General features: G+C 42.8%; 1 protein-coding gene across 1 annotated transcript; it reads left to right on the top strand.

Moving 5' to 3' along the window:
* Nucleotides 1-668: 668 nt before the first annotated feature.
* Nucleotides 669-15,154, top strand: MAL2 (mal, T cell differentiation protein 2). Its single transcript, XM_075743437.1, has 4 exons — nt 669-1,130; nt 3,499-3,669; nt 8,736-8,894; nt 11,245-15,154. Exons 1-4 carry the CDS (start codon nt 996-998, stop codon nt 11,314-11,316), a joined length of 537 nt encoding a protein of 178 aa, XP_075599552.1. The 5' UTR covers nt 669-995; the 3' UTR covers nt 11,317-15,154.
* The last annotated feature ends 1,969 nt before the right edge of the window (nt 15,155-17,123 follow it).

Genomic DNA, 17,123 nt, shown 5'->3' with positions numbered 1-17,123 from the left:
ACGAAACCTTCTTAAAATATTATCTTTAAAATTGCAGCTGTATATGTTGAGGTAAACACCCAGACACACTGCAGGCTGAAACAGTGCTCAGTCACCCCAGCGACAGGACACCTCATCCTCAGCCACACAGGGAGAAATAACAAAACTGCTGGATGATGCCACATCCTTCATCTGGGGAAGATATTTATACTAAGAAGCATGAGAAAATGCATTATAAGTGGTCTGATGAACATGTACCTTTCTAGACCCTCACCTACCCAAAACTTTTACATCAAACTAACGTTTTGTATTACTTTTAAGTAGTTGCACACAGTTGAGTCAGACTGAACGAAAAGCAGGTACGCATGAAATGTTTTTAGTATTTTGAACAAGCAACCTAGTTGATGTCTTAAAAAAAAGAAGCAAGCTGCAACCTCATAATTTTCAAGCCTGAAATATCTGTAACCAGAAGGTAAATAACAACCTTTTGCAAACTGGCATTAGGGAATAACGCCCTAAGCCTGGCTGGATCTGACTCAGGACTTGTGAATGAGGCGCTCGGCACTCCAGTGCAAACGCTCGCAGCGCTCCCGGGGAAGCCGAAAGCCACCGGCCGGACAGGGCACGGCCCCTCGGGGAGGCCGGGGGGCCCGGGCCGGGGCGCAGCCCCCTCCTGCCCGCCTCACCCCCGGACACAGCGCTCGGCAGGAAGAGCTGCCCTGCCCGCCCGCACCGCCGCGGCCTCCGTGCAGGACTGCCCAGGGGCCCGGCCGGGCGTGGTGAAGCGGAGCAGGTCCGGTCCCCGGCAGCCCAGGGACGCCCGCCCAGGCTCGGGCGAGGCGAGGCGGGGCGGCGGGGCGGGTCCGGCGCTGGGGCGGGCAGGAGGGAGGTGGTCGGGGCGGTGCGCACAGGCTCGCCCGCACCTGCTGCCTCCTCCGCCTCCTCCTCGCCCACCTGGCCGTGGCTCGGCCGTTCCCGCCGCGCTCCGCAGCAGCAGCAGCCGCCGCGATAGCAACATGTTGCCCAGGGGAGCCTCGTCTATGCCGCCACCTCCCAACCCCGCTGCCTACTTCCCGCCCCCCCGGGTTACTTTGCCCTCCGGCCTAGAGATCCTGCGCACCTACTCGGGAGCCGTCATCTTCCTGGAGATCGTGAGTGCCGGGGGGGGGGACACGGGCGGCCACCGGCGTTCCCGCGCTTTTCTCTCCACTCAACGCCCCGCCGCGGCTTCGCGCCCCGCTGCCCTGCGCCCGTCTCCTTCCCGCGTAGGCAGTGGTGCCCGGAGCTGGGGCGGACGTGCCTCTGCCCGGGGACCGCCGAGCAGCAGCCCCGCGTCGGCCGCGCTCCTCACCTGCCATTTTGTGAGTGGGAAAGGTGCGGGCGGCCCAGGCTGCGGCGGGGGGAGCCCGCGGGCTGCCCCGCTCCGGCCCCGGGGCTGAGGTCTGGGACGCGGGGCTGTGCCGGGAAGGGCTGTGGGGCCCGTCCCCGCTCCCTCCGGCCTGCCCCGGCGTCTTTGTTCAGCTCGGGCCGGGCGGCGGCGCGGCGCTTCCTCCCCATCCTGGCCGGGTGGCACCGGGAGGCCCGTAGAGGTGAGTTTCACGGGGTTGTTGAAGCTGTCGAGGACTTTGAGCCGCACAGTCCCAGGCCCAAAAGCCCACCGTCGAGAGTTACGCCGTTTTTTTGGCCTTGTGCGTGTGTTACGGGTCCTATGCAAACTCTAGTATGTTTAATTTCATGTGTCTGTGAGACCTTACTGGTGTACGCAGGGCTGGTGAGCTAAGGCTGAATAGGAAGCTCAGCAGAGCCATGGTGCTAGTTAGTAGGAGAAAAAAACCCAAAAACACAAAACCTTGGCAGAACTCATCTGATTTTATAAATTTATTTTTTTTTCTTGGGGTCAGAGCAGCATACTGCTTGGATCCTAGTCTGTGAGATGGATCCCACCCTGTAAGCTGTAAAACTGCACCCTATCAAAGAGCTCAGTACAAGTCCAGGCGCTAAACCAGGCCCTGAGTCTGTAGGGACAAAAGTTTTATTAGGTTGGCCAACCTGTTATACATCTGACAGCTGAGCTGGACAGGTTTAGTATGAGGGAAATGGCACAACAGTGGACACTGAGATTAGCAGTCTTTGCAGTAGATTTCTCTATTTTTAAAGAAGCCTGAAAGGTTGCACATTCAAAATACTGAAAACATTTAATGTGTCTGCATTTTGTTTAACAGACACTTTCTGTTATCCTTTCTGCTTCCTCACTGCCCATCCCTATCTGGTCTCTGAGTAACAAACTTGCACCTGCAGTCTTGTGAAACTAGAGAAAGTTTGATTCTTCACAGCAGCTAAAAAAGGAATGCTAGAGAACAACTTGAAGGCTAATACATAAACCCTGGGGAGCTTTGAACTGAGACTAGCAATGCATCTTTACATATATGCTGCTGCAATGTAACATGAGAGAGGAACCAGCTAATTTTATGGCAGGCATCTTTTGAAAGGTATCTCTCATCCAACTTTGATTCAGAAGAAAATTCTCTGAATCTGAAAATGTAACCTTTGACTTAGTAGTTGTAAATCTGTAGGATTTAAACAGGAAAATAGTAACTTGCTTGAAAATTGATTGTAGCTGTCACTGCACAGCAGGTTGGATTATGAAGTTAAATCTTTCTGTAATAAATGAACATACTTTAGATGGCAATTACGATTTTTTCCAGTTATCCTTTTTTATAAAGAGACAGGATTTGCAAGGAGACATAGTACCTTCCTTAGGCTAAGAGGTGATTAAATCAGGCAAGCCTTAGAGTATGTAAACTCTCCATTAGCCCATCATAGCACAGCATCCCCACTACTCATTCGCTTTGATCAGTATGCTGAAAAGAAAATTGGTGGTGCTGAATTCTTCCCCGGGTTATGATAATTCTGGAAAGCTGTATGTTTTTCTAGTCATTACAACATAATTTACAACTCACCATATTCTGTCTTCTAGTTTTCTCTTTTACTTTATTGCTTAATGTGTTCTCTTTCAGCTTTTTCTCACAAATGCATTGAAAAAGAGCATGCAGGTTCATCTCTTTTCTGCATCTCATCAGATTAGGACTACAAAACTAAACAGTGTGAGATTGAATCCAAATCTGATGTGCATCCTTGTCATGCTAACTTTGTATGTATATAGAGAGATTTGTATACGTGTGTGTGAGAACCACGTTTTCACGTTTCTTGTATTTCCCTGAAAATGAGAATAAGGGTAAAATTTTCAGCAGCAACACACAAGTCACCTGGGTTTGTAAATCCCATTTTCAAGACTATTTTAAGAGCTTTTAAGAATTTCAGAGTGGCTTCATCTTAGTGCCACTTAGTGCCTACAGTTTCTGAGAACGGCACTTGGGATCTCTGAGTACTTCTGAAGTGTTTCCTCTTGGTCCCTAAAAGTAATCTGAGGACGTGTGGATGTGTGATACTAGTTTTTGGGCAGAAAGGACTGAATAAAAGTTATCTCTCAGTTTATAATCTCTATTCCTTTCCTTGCAGCTGTTTGGAACGATAGTCTGGATTTTGGTAGCTTCTACCCGAGTTCCACTGCCACTGCTGCAGGGATGGGTAATGTTTGTAGCAGTGACTGCGTGGTTCCTGTCCATTGTGTTCCTGTGTGTGTTCCTCTTTGGTTATGCAAATAGAATTGCTGTCAACTGGAACCAGACGGTAAGTTTTTTCTTTATTTAAGGATTCCCTTTATTTTATAAACTGAAAGTCTTTGCATGAGAAGTACTGATCCTAAGTCTTAATGCCTGGCCTTCTGTTTTAGCAGAAAGTTTTTCTAAACAGAGGAGTTGAAAACTGGAAAAAGACAGAGTGGGGTTACAAGGATAACAGAGGAAATACAGGACTTGTTTTATGATGGAGGCTGAAAGAGCCCAGCTTTTGAAACTGATTACTGATACTTGTCCTCTACGAGCACATAAAATGCATGAACAGCAGGAAGAGGACTAGTTGAACAAGGCATGACAAATGGCCAGAAATAATTGTGGACTGGAAATCGGAAAATATTTTCTGACTATTAGAGAAGTGGTAGTAACACCCTGTGAATAATGGGGGAGGGGGGGTAGAAAGATACATCTAATATTGCAAAGGAAGTGATACATTTGTGAACACATTGTGTGATGTGCTCTGAGATAGCACAGACTAGACTAAAGCACCCAGGAAGTCTCCTCCAGTTCCTAAGAAAGTTTTCTGCTGACTTTTGGGTCAATTCCTTAAAGCTAGGGCATCATTGATGAGTGGCTGTTAGACCTTTGGTACTCAGAGACAGCATAACCTGCAGTATGATATGGCTTAACATCTTTTTGGGAGACTTGACTACAGATATTATTCTCTGCTCAGCTTTTCTTCATTGTGAAGGCAAGACTTGATTCTTGCTGTAATGCTTTGTTATGACTTGTGCCAGTAGTTGTCACAGGCTGTACCTTCCTTTTAAAAAAGGGAAGCGATTGGCTCCATTTTTTACCAACTGCACGGATACCTCAGGTTATTGACCGCTAATTTATGTACTCCTTTGTTGTCATTAACTGTGTTTTACATTGAGTTTTTAGTGCTCAAGTAGTATAGTATCACACTCTCTTGTATTACTGGAAGTGAATAATAAGAGGTGGCAAAATTGTGATCAAAATGGGAATTTCCAAAAAATCTTCCAAAACAACCAGAACTTCTCAAATACTAAAGTATGGCTGTTTGGAACTGCTCATCACCTTCACCTTCCTCCTGCGTGGCTTAGTTTTCCTACTGACACTTTTCTTGATCAGAGCTGGAACTGTGTGCTTCAGTATCAACATCTGTGGTTATTTATCTGTTCAAGTTATTCATGGACAGTCCCTTAAAACAAAAGGTCTTTAAAGCAAATCATAGAGCTTCAGGAGTTTAGAGCTCTAACTGATAACTCCAAAGCCCATCGGTGTTAACAGACTGGATTCTATTAAAACAAACTTTAGGGCTTTGGTAGTGAATACACATACATACAGTGTCAGCTTTCCAGCACAATGCAGGCAGTAATTAGGCTAGTAATGAGTTACAATTATAGAGACCTTTACAGGGATTTATGCTGTGACATCCTTGCTTGTTATGATGCAACAAAGCCCGTGAGCATGTGCATAACTGAAGTAAATTAATAGTGTCATGGGTTTCATTGAAACTGCTTGCCAATTTACAATCATGCATCTATTTAAGAGTTGCTGGGTGAGGGCATAGCCTCTTATAGATTGAAAATGCTGTACAAATGTTCATCTTATAACAATTGTGTAAATGTGTCTTACACATTCGCTACTTGATGCTGGCAGTGATTTGTTGTACTGCTAGTTTTGTCCCCCTGTATATAATAAATTAATGAAAAATTTTCTATGTCAGGAAATTGCTACATGACTTGTATAAAAGCTGCATCTGTGGGACTCTGTAACTTAATTTAAAAAGCAGTCATAACTAAGTCAACATCTTAAATGCAAAGTGAATCATTTTATCTCTAATATGGTAGCTGAAATTCAGACCCTTCCAGCTGTCAACAAAAATAACACTAGACGGATCATTTAAGCACTATTTTCAGGTGCCCAAATGTTCTGTAACTTGTTGGCACTAAACTCTTCAGCAGCACCTTACAAGGATTTTTTTACCTTTTGTTGCAAATAAATAATTAGTAGAAACACTAGAACTATTTTAAATATTATACAATTAAAAGGCGTACCTGTTTGGTTTAGGTTGGCAAGTATTTAGATAAATACATGGGGTTTGCTATTTCATAAATTTACAATAGAACTCAGAAGCTACAGGTCATTAGATTAGGTCAAAAATGGGAAGAGTCATGGTGTAGTTATATTGTAGTACTATAGCTTCATGTAGAAATCAATGAACAAATGTGATTTCAGACACCGGGACTTTAAATGTCAATGGGATTCTGTCACCAGGACTTTAAAGCATGGGATTCTGACAGCCCTGCATTTAGTAATACCTTACGTCATAAGTAGGTCTGTTGAAAATAATACAGATACTTAAAAAATAAAATGCTACACAGTGAAAAGATGGGGGAAAATATGGACCTTATGGAGGTACGTCACTCTCCACATCACTGTATTAAACCAGATGGTATGATAAATACTGTCCTTTACAGCCTGACTCACAGCACATTCATTTACAAAATTAGATGTGAACTAACATATCATGCAGATCTGGTAGTGTTTTACATACTCTTTGTCTAAGGTTTCAATGATTATACAAGTGTGGAGGCGAGGGAGAGTAAGGCACCGTGCTAACAATTACTAAAAAACAAAAAACCTCTCTCTTACAAGATTTTGGGTTTTTTGGTCACAGAAACCATAACCATACCAAGGTGAAACCTTTCTGATGTTACATAGGTTCACTGTAATTGCTGCCAGGAGGAGGAAATTAGAAGGTTTGGCAGGAGAATGAAGGAAATAAGAGATTGCCTTCTGAAAATACCTCTCCTGTATGTAGACAGCACTGTCTTCCTCATGGAGCTGTTTGTGCTGCTTCACGAGCAGTGGTGCCAAAAGTGTACAGCTGGTAACCCTGGCAGAGTTGCATACTAGGTATTTAGCAGCCCAAGAATAATGGATGCCCTTGATTACTCATGGGTTTACACAGACCTTTCAAGTTACTGGAATCCTGTGCTATGAAATGAGTATGTCAGGCCATGATATGGGGTCCGGTACTCGTCACGCAGTGAGCACACACCTGCATGTAGCCTTACATGACGCGTGTAGGCGGTAGCATGAAAGATGTGCATGTCTGTCTGCCAGCTTGAGTGATGGGGGGAAGCCACAACAGTGAGTGTGTGGTGGGGAGAAGTGCCTCCTCCAGCTGCAGCAGAGCACTGCAGCTTCTCTGATGCTTCAGCATTCTCATGCTGGAGGAGGTCCCTACTATTTTTTTCTATGAGGTACAGACGTTAAGAGCAGAGCTGGAGACTGAGGGAATGTCTTATGCCCAAAGCTTGAGATTTGGCAAGCCTAGCACATAAAGGCTATCCAGCTAGGGCAGGAAGCCACCCTCTGCCCCGTCATCTTCTCAGTTCTGTTGATGTCAGTGGGGCCTCATGGTGATACTCCAAGAGGAGGTAATTGTTTTTAAAAAAGGGGGGGGGGGGCGGACACCAACACCACAGCCAGGATGTAAAACCAGAAGTTGGCAATTACTGCAGCTGTTTTGCCAAAACTTGGATTCACAGTAATTAGCAGTCATTAAGAAAAGCAGTACACTCTATGACCTAGCCTTCAATGATCAAATGATTCTTAAGAGAAAATTATGTCCCGATCTAAGTAGAGTGGGAAACTGTAGTAGCAGCTTATATCATAACTTATCCAAACTGACTATGGTGTGGTTTAAGTAGCTTTAGCTGCTATCAAACATGGAACAACGATGAGTTTAAAAAGAAAATTCTTTCAATAAAAAGAAGATCTCACATCTATGAAGAAGCAATCTCTAAACAGGGAAATGCAGCACATTCTCACTTCAATACAGGCAATCAGTAAGGATGTTGCATAGTAATTTCTAGTGCGTATGAACTCTGTCTGCTGTTGTGATGGACTCACACATGGTATACACCCTGGCTTCTCACTCTTGCCATACTCATAGTCAGTTGCACTCAAGTGAATTAAAAGTGCATAAAGAATTCATTAGTGCTGGAGATAGACTATATAACGAAATTGTCAAAAAGCATACATAGATTTGTGTATAACTGTAAAAATTGTGTCTATGGCCTTTGCAGACCTGCATAGGTATAGGCACAAAGTATATGTTGTATGGACTTGGGAACTGAGCGCAGTGCAGATGTCAGCTTTGCAGACTCAACAACAGAAGGACGTGTTGGAAGAGTATTTTAGACATTTTAAAACTGTACTGGAACATGTCTTTGATCTTGCTGTGTGGAACAGTGGACTCTGAAATACAACTTGCAAAGAGATTTAGGCACTGCAGCTTCTTTTTCATGTGCTCCAGTAATAGAATCCAGAAATGAGTTAGATGTTTAAACCTTGTATTCAGCTAGCATTCACCACAGAGGAGGGAATCACCTAGAGAAAACCAGGAGAGAAGCATATTTGAACTAAATCCTAACTCCTGTCCTCTCAAGTCTCAGTCATTTTATTCAACAGTATCAGGACATACTTAGAGATTACTGTATTTTGGGTAGAGCCAAGTCAGAGAGAGTTGAGGAAATGGCTCAGTTCTTGGATTCTGATTGCATCAGGAAGTAAACTTCAGCCATGTCAAGGCTGAGGTGTTTCTGGGCATTTACAGAAGCAAAATTTAAGTGCGGAGGGGGGACTTCTGGAGCTTAGGTTATAGCTGAGAAGGGATTTGGGGGACTGCAAGCTTGTATTGTACTGCTTAAGTTGGGCTGTATGTCCCTTCTTTTTTATTTAAGTTATATGAAGGGAAAGTTCTGTAAGCTCTAATTGCTTTAAAGTGATATAAAAGGTCAGCATATGTACATATAGATGAGCATGTGCCTCTTAATTTAAAAGAATATAGGGTTTGGGGAGAGGGAGAATTGTCCTTTATCACTGATTATGTTACTGAGTTGCTTATAATTGCAAGCAGCTGTAAAAACATGTCCAGGTTAAGCTCTCAGATGGATTTAACACTACTTATCTAAAGTTATTGTTATCAGTGCTCGTTTCATGTTTCAGTGTTGGGTTTCATTTGTATTGAGACTGGAAGAATTAGATATGTATTGCAGCCCAGGCTGACTGTTACTTGCTTTTCAGGATTTTCTTTTCCATGGGGCTACTTTTGTCTTTTATTTTGGAGCTTTTCTACTGCAAGCAGCAACTACATCTCTGCATCACTTTCCCAGCAAATTCAATTCCACCACACAAGAGAAGATTCTATCTGATCATGAATATAACATAAGCATAGCAGCATCGGTATGTATTGTATATATTTGTATCTGGGGAACAGAAGTCTGTTGTAAGCCCTTGTAGCCAACCATTCAACTTGGGAACTTAACAGCAGGCTGGAATAGAAAGAGGAGCTTGTGAGAGAAAGGATTGTCTTTGAGAGCAGCAAATAGTGTCTAACAGTGACATGTAAAAATATTGGAGTAAGCTAATGCTAGTACGATAGGTTCTCAGTTGCTACTCTTCACTATGGTGTTTTAAATCTATGATCACTACAGCTTATAATTTTTAGACAAAATATTTTGTGAAAGCAATGCTGGTTATTAGAAAAGAAGGAAAAGATAACAACTGAGCCTTCATCACATATGAATTTCATGCCTGTGCTCAAACTTTCAGTTACTTTTTTTATACTGTTTAGATAGTCCTGAACATGCTATGGGGAAAAATCCTTATGAAGCTCCAGATACGTACTTACTACATCAGGCATAAAAGTTATCTGTAAGGGCCCTGCTGTCTGTTACAGCAAGGATTAGAGTGCTTTTATAGATAGCCTAAGCTCAGACTGCTTTTTTCTTACTGTAGTTGTATCGTCACTGAATCACTGTATCTGGTGATGTGGGTGTGCATAGCAGAAAATACACCAGGCTCTAGCTTTATCCCTGGCTGGACTCCTGAAGGGCAAGTAAAGGTGTGCCAGTAGGCTTAACTTAAAGAACTGAAACTACTGCTCTTGGTGTTTTGTACCATCCAGAGGGTTTTGCATACCTCAGGGAGCTGTATATATTCATTAAGCTTCTAAAACTCTCTGTGGGTATCTGTTGTCCTTACAACTGAATACATCATAAATTTTGCACAGTAAACACCTTCAGTTCATCTTAAGATAAAAACAGCTGAACGTAAGGTGTAAGGTTCACATTCTCTCTGCAAGAGACTAAAAAGGAAAGGGCTCTTGCTTTGGCAAGCCTGTCTCTGAAGGGATGAGGTGAGCATATCAGTCTCCAAGTCCAGAGTGCCTCACCAGTACCCGCTTGCCAGTAACAGACTCGAGCACATCTGATCCCTGTATGCGGCACAAGGACAGAGGTGGTGTCTCATAGCTGTGCCTGAACTAAGGGAGGTCTTTATACTAAGCAAGTATCTCAAACTCTTCCCTTAAGTGTAGCTCTTCAACCCTTGTTCAGATCCCACTGAATATATGGTCACTTCAGTCATTTTGTGTGACAACAGAATACTGAGGACTCCAGGAGACCCTTTCCCCCTTCCATACTATTTTTCCTAGGGAGAATTCAGTTCTTCAAGCCCCTCAAATCCCTGTCAAGATAGGGGAGGAGAAGACTCAATTGTTAACTTACCTCAGTATTTTTAATTAAGAGATGCTGGGAAGCGGTGAATCGGGTAACTGTAGTCTTTAGTGTCTTTGCATTTTGTCCAAAAGTATATAATTAAAAAGTCAGGACATGCAGAAAAAATAGTAATCCTTTGAAACACTTCATTAAAAGAGTCCTGTGATCTACATAGAAAAAATCCAAAGGTTGCTAACATTTTGTCTTTAAAAATAACTTTTGTATACTGTGATTAAAAATATATGTGTTCAGTTTATGTAGGTGGTAGTTCTAGGGTGTAGCATCTATTCAAAACTTTGTCAAATTAGGATTTGTATGGAAAGCAAGGGATAGGCTGTTGTGACATGATTGAATTTGTATGTTCTAAGAGACAAAATCCATCCTAAGCACTGGACAATATGAGAAACTTTTTTTCAGCAATTCAGTTTCTCATTTCTTCCTTCTGGTATACATTATATATTCAAGTTTGCTGTGGCATGACCTTCAGTTCAAATCTATTCAGTTCAGTTCTTGAGCAATAGCAACTTCCTGGCATTTCTCAGGAAGTTGTTCTAATGGCTGGTTATCTGGTCAAGAAGGCCAGATTTGAAGCTGTTTCTGTATTTCTGCAGGTAAAAGAGTTCTTCTGTTTAGAGGGATGTCGTCTTAGTTGTTTGATGGTAAAGGCATTCACTCGGAAACAAATCTGAGATTAATGTTTGATCAGTCTAGATCAGAGAAAACTGAAATACACTGTGTACATACACACATGATTACGTTGTACCATAACTTATGCAGAGTCCTATTTCATTTTCTATTTCAAAATGTCTTCTGAAGCAAGCAAGTCAGTTAAAAGCAGTAACATGGGATTATAACAGAGAGGTTCATGAGAACTTCAGAGGATCCCAAACCTATCTTTACCTTAAGCATTTTGGCTGGGGGAGGTAACTTCTGAATCATTTATGTTCCTGTATTCATTTAGAATAGAAAAAAAATGTATACCAATATAATATGTGATTCACTTTTTTCTTTTTTTCTTTTTTCCCCTGCTCTAGATTTTTGCCTTTGCAACAGCTGTTTGTTACGGTTGCAGCACAGCCCTGGCATTAAGGAGATGGAGGCTATAGCAGTTGAAGAGAGGTTAACGCCTGAGTGTTCCACTTCAGATCAAATTAAGTGCTACTTGTCTGTTTTACTGTAATCTAATTCCAAAAAGACTTTTTTTCCTTAAAAGCTGTTTTAAAGTGCTGAAATGCAAATAACCTCTGATCAGGATTTCCTTAACAGAAAGCAAGTTTCCATCTCTTCCCTTTCTAATATTTACTTTTATTGTGTACTCATTAGAAACATACTTGTTGTATGGTAGTATACAGTTCAGGGATAAACAGATGTGTCATTAGTGGAGAACAGAATTGTAGTGCTAATTTAGAAGAGGAAGAAAATGGAAACTAAAGAAACATGTTAACTGCATAGGCAGCTAAAAGGCTCCCCCTTTGTTAAGTCCTGGGATTGGGCCTGAAGTGTTTTGCAGCATTACAGTGCGTTCCACGCAGGCAGAGCCTTGAGGCTTCTTCTAGAGTCGTGGGTTTTCTGTGTGCTGTTCCGTGTGTGATCGGACCCCAAGCTGACTTTGAGTTACCAGCGTAGTATATATATTATTAACTTCGATGTACAGAGAAAATATTTTAAATATCCATCCACTGAAATTTTTTGATACTCTTTTATAGCCATATCCAGCTATGGTCATCTGATTCTGAAAGCTTACTGTATTCCATACTAGATGGAAACTGTTTGGGACTGTCAGTCAGTAGTTCATTAGTTTTAGGAATTTAGCTTAATCAGACGTATTTATACTGCAAAACAAAACAGTGCATTTGTGTTGTATGTGTATATGCATGGTATATTTTGTTTAACAGGAATATTTGCACTGTTTTACTTTGGAGTACAGCTTTGGTTTTGTTACTTCAAGTGCTGCATTTGTTACTTATTATATGAATCAGTATCATTTGAATGGAATGTTACCAAATGGTGAATAATGTCTGACCTCAATTCTTGCAGTGTGTTATTTGTTGTGTTCTAAACCTGCAGTGTTGTAAAGGTGTTTTTATTTGGACAGGTGCCTATGCAGCATCTTACTGAAAGCATGGAATGCAAAGCGCTCTGCCCACTATGGAGTTTGCTTTTAGCACGAATGAAGTTTAATTGAGCCTTTCTTGAATATACCAGTTGTATAATGACATGCGATATTACATATAGAAAGTTAATTTAACAAAACTAAACGATAGCATTGCAGTCTGCTCCCTACCACTCATGTCATTTTGCAGATGGTGAAACTTTTTTTTATAATGCTAGTAAATAATTTTTGCTTTTGTGAGTAGTGCCAAATTGATAACCTGGGAGAATAAAGGCTCCCTGTCATTTGTAGAACAACTTGCTTACCACATCTTGCCAGCGCACCTGAATATTCTGCAGAGCCCAGCAGCAGTTGGGTAAGGGAAGACAGGACTTTCTTCATTCCCAGGCCTACTCGTTCTCCTTGAGCCAACAAGGGTGTCTGCTATGAAGGTTACTTTGTGAAACTTGTTAGGTACAAGGATCTCTGAGAGCCAGCCACCCTCAGGAGTGCCCTGCAGTCCCTTGCTGACAGGTTCTTAGGGATGGCATAGCAGTGAGTGGCAGCCCTTCTGACTACTGGAACCACTCGGTTGTCCTAAATTCCTGCAATGGGATGGTTTTGTATATCTTGTTTTCTGAAATCTTTATCTTACAAAGATTTTGTACTCTGGCTGATTTTTATTTTTTTTTTTTCTAATTCTCTACTTGCATTGAAACTCATTTTGTGATTGTTTTACCTAGAGCCATATACTCTTAAAAATACTTCATATTGCATAAAATACATTTACACTGGAGTATATGGATGAAAGTATATAACAAAGATTTATGCTAAGCAGCATTAAAGTTACTTAATATATTTATGGCAGTAGTCTGGTTATTAATCCCGTGTTTGGAAAGTATCAAAAAACTACCTTGTAACTTTAACTGCCCTGATGCTAGACATACAAAATATAGGCTAAGATTTCTTGAGAAGGCACTGTTCCATTGGTGCTAGTTTGGTATAGCGGTTTGCCATGTCCACAGCATGAATGTTAGCAAGGAAAAGAGTAAGGTCAGTTACAATAACATTGCAAATGAGCCCTGATCTTTGGTGTGGTTTCTCCTTCATCCTGTAACCTGGATGTGCACTGCACACCACAGACTGTGCATGCCACAGCTACGGTCTCTGCAACCAACTGGGATAATGGGAGAAAGATCTTAACTTTTTGCCTGTTTAAACCTACAGAGTATGAATCCCACACATGGTGTCAATTAAAAAGCAGTCCAAGTTTAGCTGGCATTTCTGTCTAATCTCAGAGCTCAAACCCAAGGTGTAAAGATCATGATTGATGGGTGCTATTCAAGTCTCTTAAGCTACTTGTACAAGTCCAGATAACAGTGTGGTGAGTGTAGCATGGAAACTGTTTGTAAAGCGAGGAAAGGCTGAACTTTCCCTCTTAAGTATCAAAGACAAACAAAGGGCAGAGAAGGGATAAAGGTAAAAACTATGGTAACGAAGAATGGCTTTCATAGCTAAAAAGGAGTGAAAGAATGGAAATTTTCTGTTAGTATGCAAGGAGTTCTGCTGTACTTTGAGGAAGGTCTAAGGAAGGACACACCTGAACAAGCAGTTGCATTTAAAAAAAAAAAAAAAAGCCAGTAGTTAATTTTGTATTACTTTACACAGGGAGCTAAAAAAGACAGGTGTGACTCAGAAATGGTATGTGCATGCTGGGATGTCTGTATGCAAATACTGATACGGGAATAAACGTAATCTGTGTGATAATTGTTGCAGGTGATATATGCAAGCTGTTTCTAATAAATCTCACTCGTCCCTGTACAAAAATTCCCCCAAGCCTATGACCTTGAAGAGCACAAGCTTAGACCTCTCCAAAGCATGGAAGGAGTAGGGGGAGGGCATAGGGACTTTCCTTCAAAGAGTGAGGAGAGGAGCAACAGTTTATTGCTTATTGCTAAAGAGAAATGAAAGTGTGCATTTTAGAAAGCTGAATCTTTGTTAGAACTTGCTCAGAAAGTATGCACGGCCAGCGCTGTACAGAAGTCCTGGCTCTGCTTCTGTCTCACTGAGTGCCTGGAAATAACCCAGAGTGACACAGGTCCTGCAGTGATTATTGATATGTCCAGGATCAGCCTATTTAGATCCTCATGAGTCCTCTGGCTGTGTACATGGGTCGTAACTCCTCAAGTGAGTAAAGTTATGCTGCTGTAAAACACAGCTGTGAAAGGTGAGAGAGGCAGAACCAGTGATCACACAAATCTGTGCCCTTCATAGAGGGTTAAAGAAAAACACTGGAAAATCACTAGACTGGTGTTTTCTCTTTAGCTTCCAAAACCAGAAGACAATGCTGACTCCTGTTGCACTTCCTCTAATCATGGTATTTTTGCATTTATAGAATCATAGAATTTGCTTTATAACTTTAAAAACTGTTGACATTCATCATTTTCCCATCCGAATTTGAAAAAAATACTGTTAAGAGAGTTAAAACTCTGATAGCTCATTTCTTCCATTTTTATATATATCCTGTGAAATTGGTCTCTGAGCAGCAGTGTCCCGATGCATTTCATGCTCCATTGCCAGGCTGTCCCAGTTGTACAGAAAGGCTTCCTGGGTCTTGTCTGTGGATAATGGTGAACCACGAGTTTTCAAACTGAGATGCAGAGAGGTTGTTGCTCTTTTAAATCTTTAAAAACAAAAAAAAACAAACTTGAGAGTGAGAGCATGTTGTATTTCTTTTTTAGCTGCATTTTGTACAATTGCTCATGACACATTGGTCTTTGTTGAGACACAAAGAAAACCATCAGAAGAAAAAACAAATTTGATGTATTAAAATCAGTAAACACCAATGGAAAGTTGTTTGTGGGGTTTTTTTCAGTTGAATTTAGCATAACTGTTCCCCTTTCTCCCACTGGGTTAGGTTTCTTTTAGAATCATAGAATCACAGAATGGTTTGGGTTGGAAGGGACCTTAAAGATCATCTAGTTCCAACCCCCCTGCTACAGGCAGGAACACCCTCCACTAGACCACGTTGCCCAAAGCCCCATCCATCCAACCTGGCCTTGAACACTTCCAGGGATGGGGCCTCCACAACCTCTCAGGGCAACATGTTCCACTACCTCACCACCCTCACAGTAAAGAATTTCTTTCTAACATCTAATGTAAATCGACCCTCCTTCAGCTTAAACCCATTCCCCCTTGTCCTGTCACTACACTCCCTGATAAACAGTCCCTCACCAGCTTTCCTGTAGGCCCCTTCAGGTACTGGAAAGCCACAATTAGATCTCCCCGGAGCCTTCTCTTCTCCAGGCTGAACAAGCCCTACTCTCTCAGCCTGTCCTCATAGCAGAGGTGCTCCAGCCCTCTGATCAGCTTCATGGCCCTCCTCTGGACTCTCTCCAACAGCTCCATGTCTCTCCTGTACTGGGGCCCCCAGAGCTGGACGCAGTACTCCAGGTGGGGTCTCATGAGAGTGGAGTAGAGGGGCAGGATCACCTCCCTTGACCTGCTGGTCACACCTTTTCTGATGCAGCCCAGGACACAGTTGGCTTTCTGGGCTGCAAGTGCACACTGCTGGCTCATGTTGAGCTTCTCATCAATCAATACCCCCAAGCCCTTCTCCTCGGGGCTGCTTTCAATCCATTCCCCCCCTAGCCTATAGTCGTGCTTGGGATTGTGCCGATCCACATGCAGGACCTTGCACTTGGCCTTGTTGAACTTCATGCGGTTCGCACAGGCCCACCTCTCCAGCCTGTCAAAGTCCCTCTGGAGGGCATCCCTTCCCTCCAGCGTGTTGAATGCACCTCACAGCTTGGTGTCGTCGGCAAACTTGCTGAGGGTGCACTTGATCCCACTGCCCATATTGCCACCAAAGATGTTGAACAGTGCCAGTCCCAGTGCTGACCCCTGAGGAACGCCACTTGTCACCGTTCTCCACTTGGACATTGAGCCATTGACCACAACTCTTTGAGTGCGACCATCCAGCCAATTCCTTATCCACCGCGTGGTCCATCCATTGAATCCATGTCTCTCCAATTTAGAGACAAGGATGTTGTGCGGGACAATGTCAAATGCCTTGCACAAGTCCAGGTAGATGACGTCAGTTGCCCCTCCCTTATCCACCGATGCTATAACCCCATCATATAAGGCCACCAAATTTGTGAGGCATGAGTTGCCTTTAGTGAAGCCATGTTGGCTGTCACCGATGTTGTTGGTGCATCATGGTGCTTATCTAACCCCCCTTCTGACCTGTGCAGCTCAGAATTTACTGTATTTATCCTCAGGGTGTTCCTGGGAAGAGGAGAAGTGCTATTCTTTTACAGGTGGGAAACTCAGACAGACACACTAAGCAACTTGTTTGCTGAAGTCCTCGCGCGGAAGCTCTGTGGTGGGGCAGGAAAAGGAAACAGGATTTCTCAAGTGAGAGGTAGTGCCCTGCCCAGCAGCCTGGGCTGCTGCCCACCGAGGGCAGGAAGGAAGAAGTACGGCGTGGATCGTGCCTGACCTGTCCCACTTCTGGCTCTGTCATGGCAGTATTCCTCTAGCAATTAGTTACACAGGGTTAAAAGGTAGAATGACTGTGAAGGATTGTGAGTCAAAGGGAGGTTTAACGTGCCAAATTGGCATTCCTAGATCAAACATCATTGTTTCTGGGTGTTCTGACCTTAAATTTTGATTATCCACTTGTAAATAGGCTACATCATAGTTCCTGTTTGAGGTGTTGATCTACCTCCTGCATCTTAAGAGAAAAAACAGGTCCTCAGGAATCTGCAGGTTTCAGCTGCTTCCTCCTATACAGCATGTTTGAGCCCTAAATTCTTGGCG

Source organism: Balearica regulorum, chromosome 2 (genome assembly GCF_011004875.1).
Source record: "Balearica regulorum gibbericeps isolate bBalReg1 chromosome 2, bBalReg1.pri, whole genome shotgun sequence".
NCBI lineage: Eukaryota > Metazoa > Chordata > Aves > Gruiformes > Gruidae > Balearica > Balearica regulorum.
This window is presented reverse-complemented; position numbering and strand designations above follow the sequence as displayed.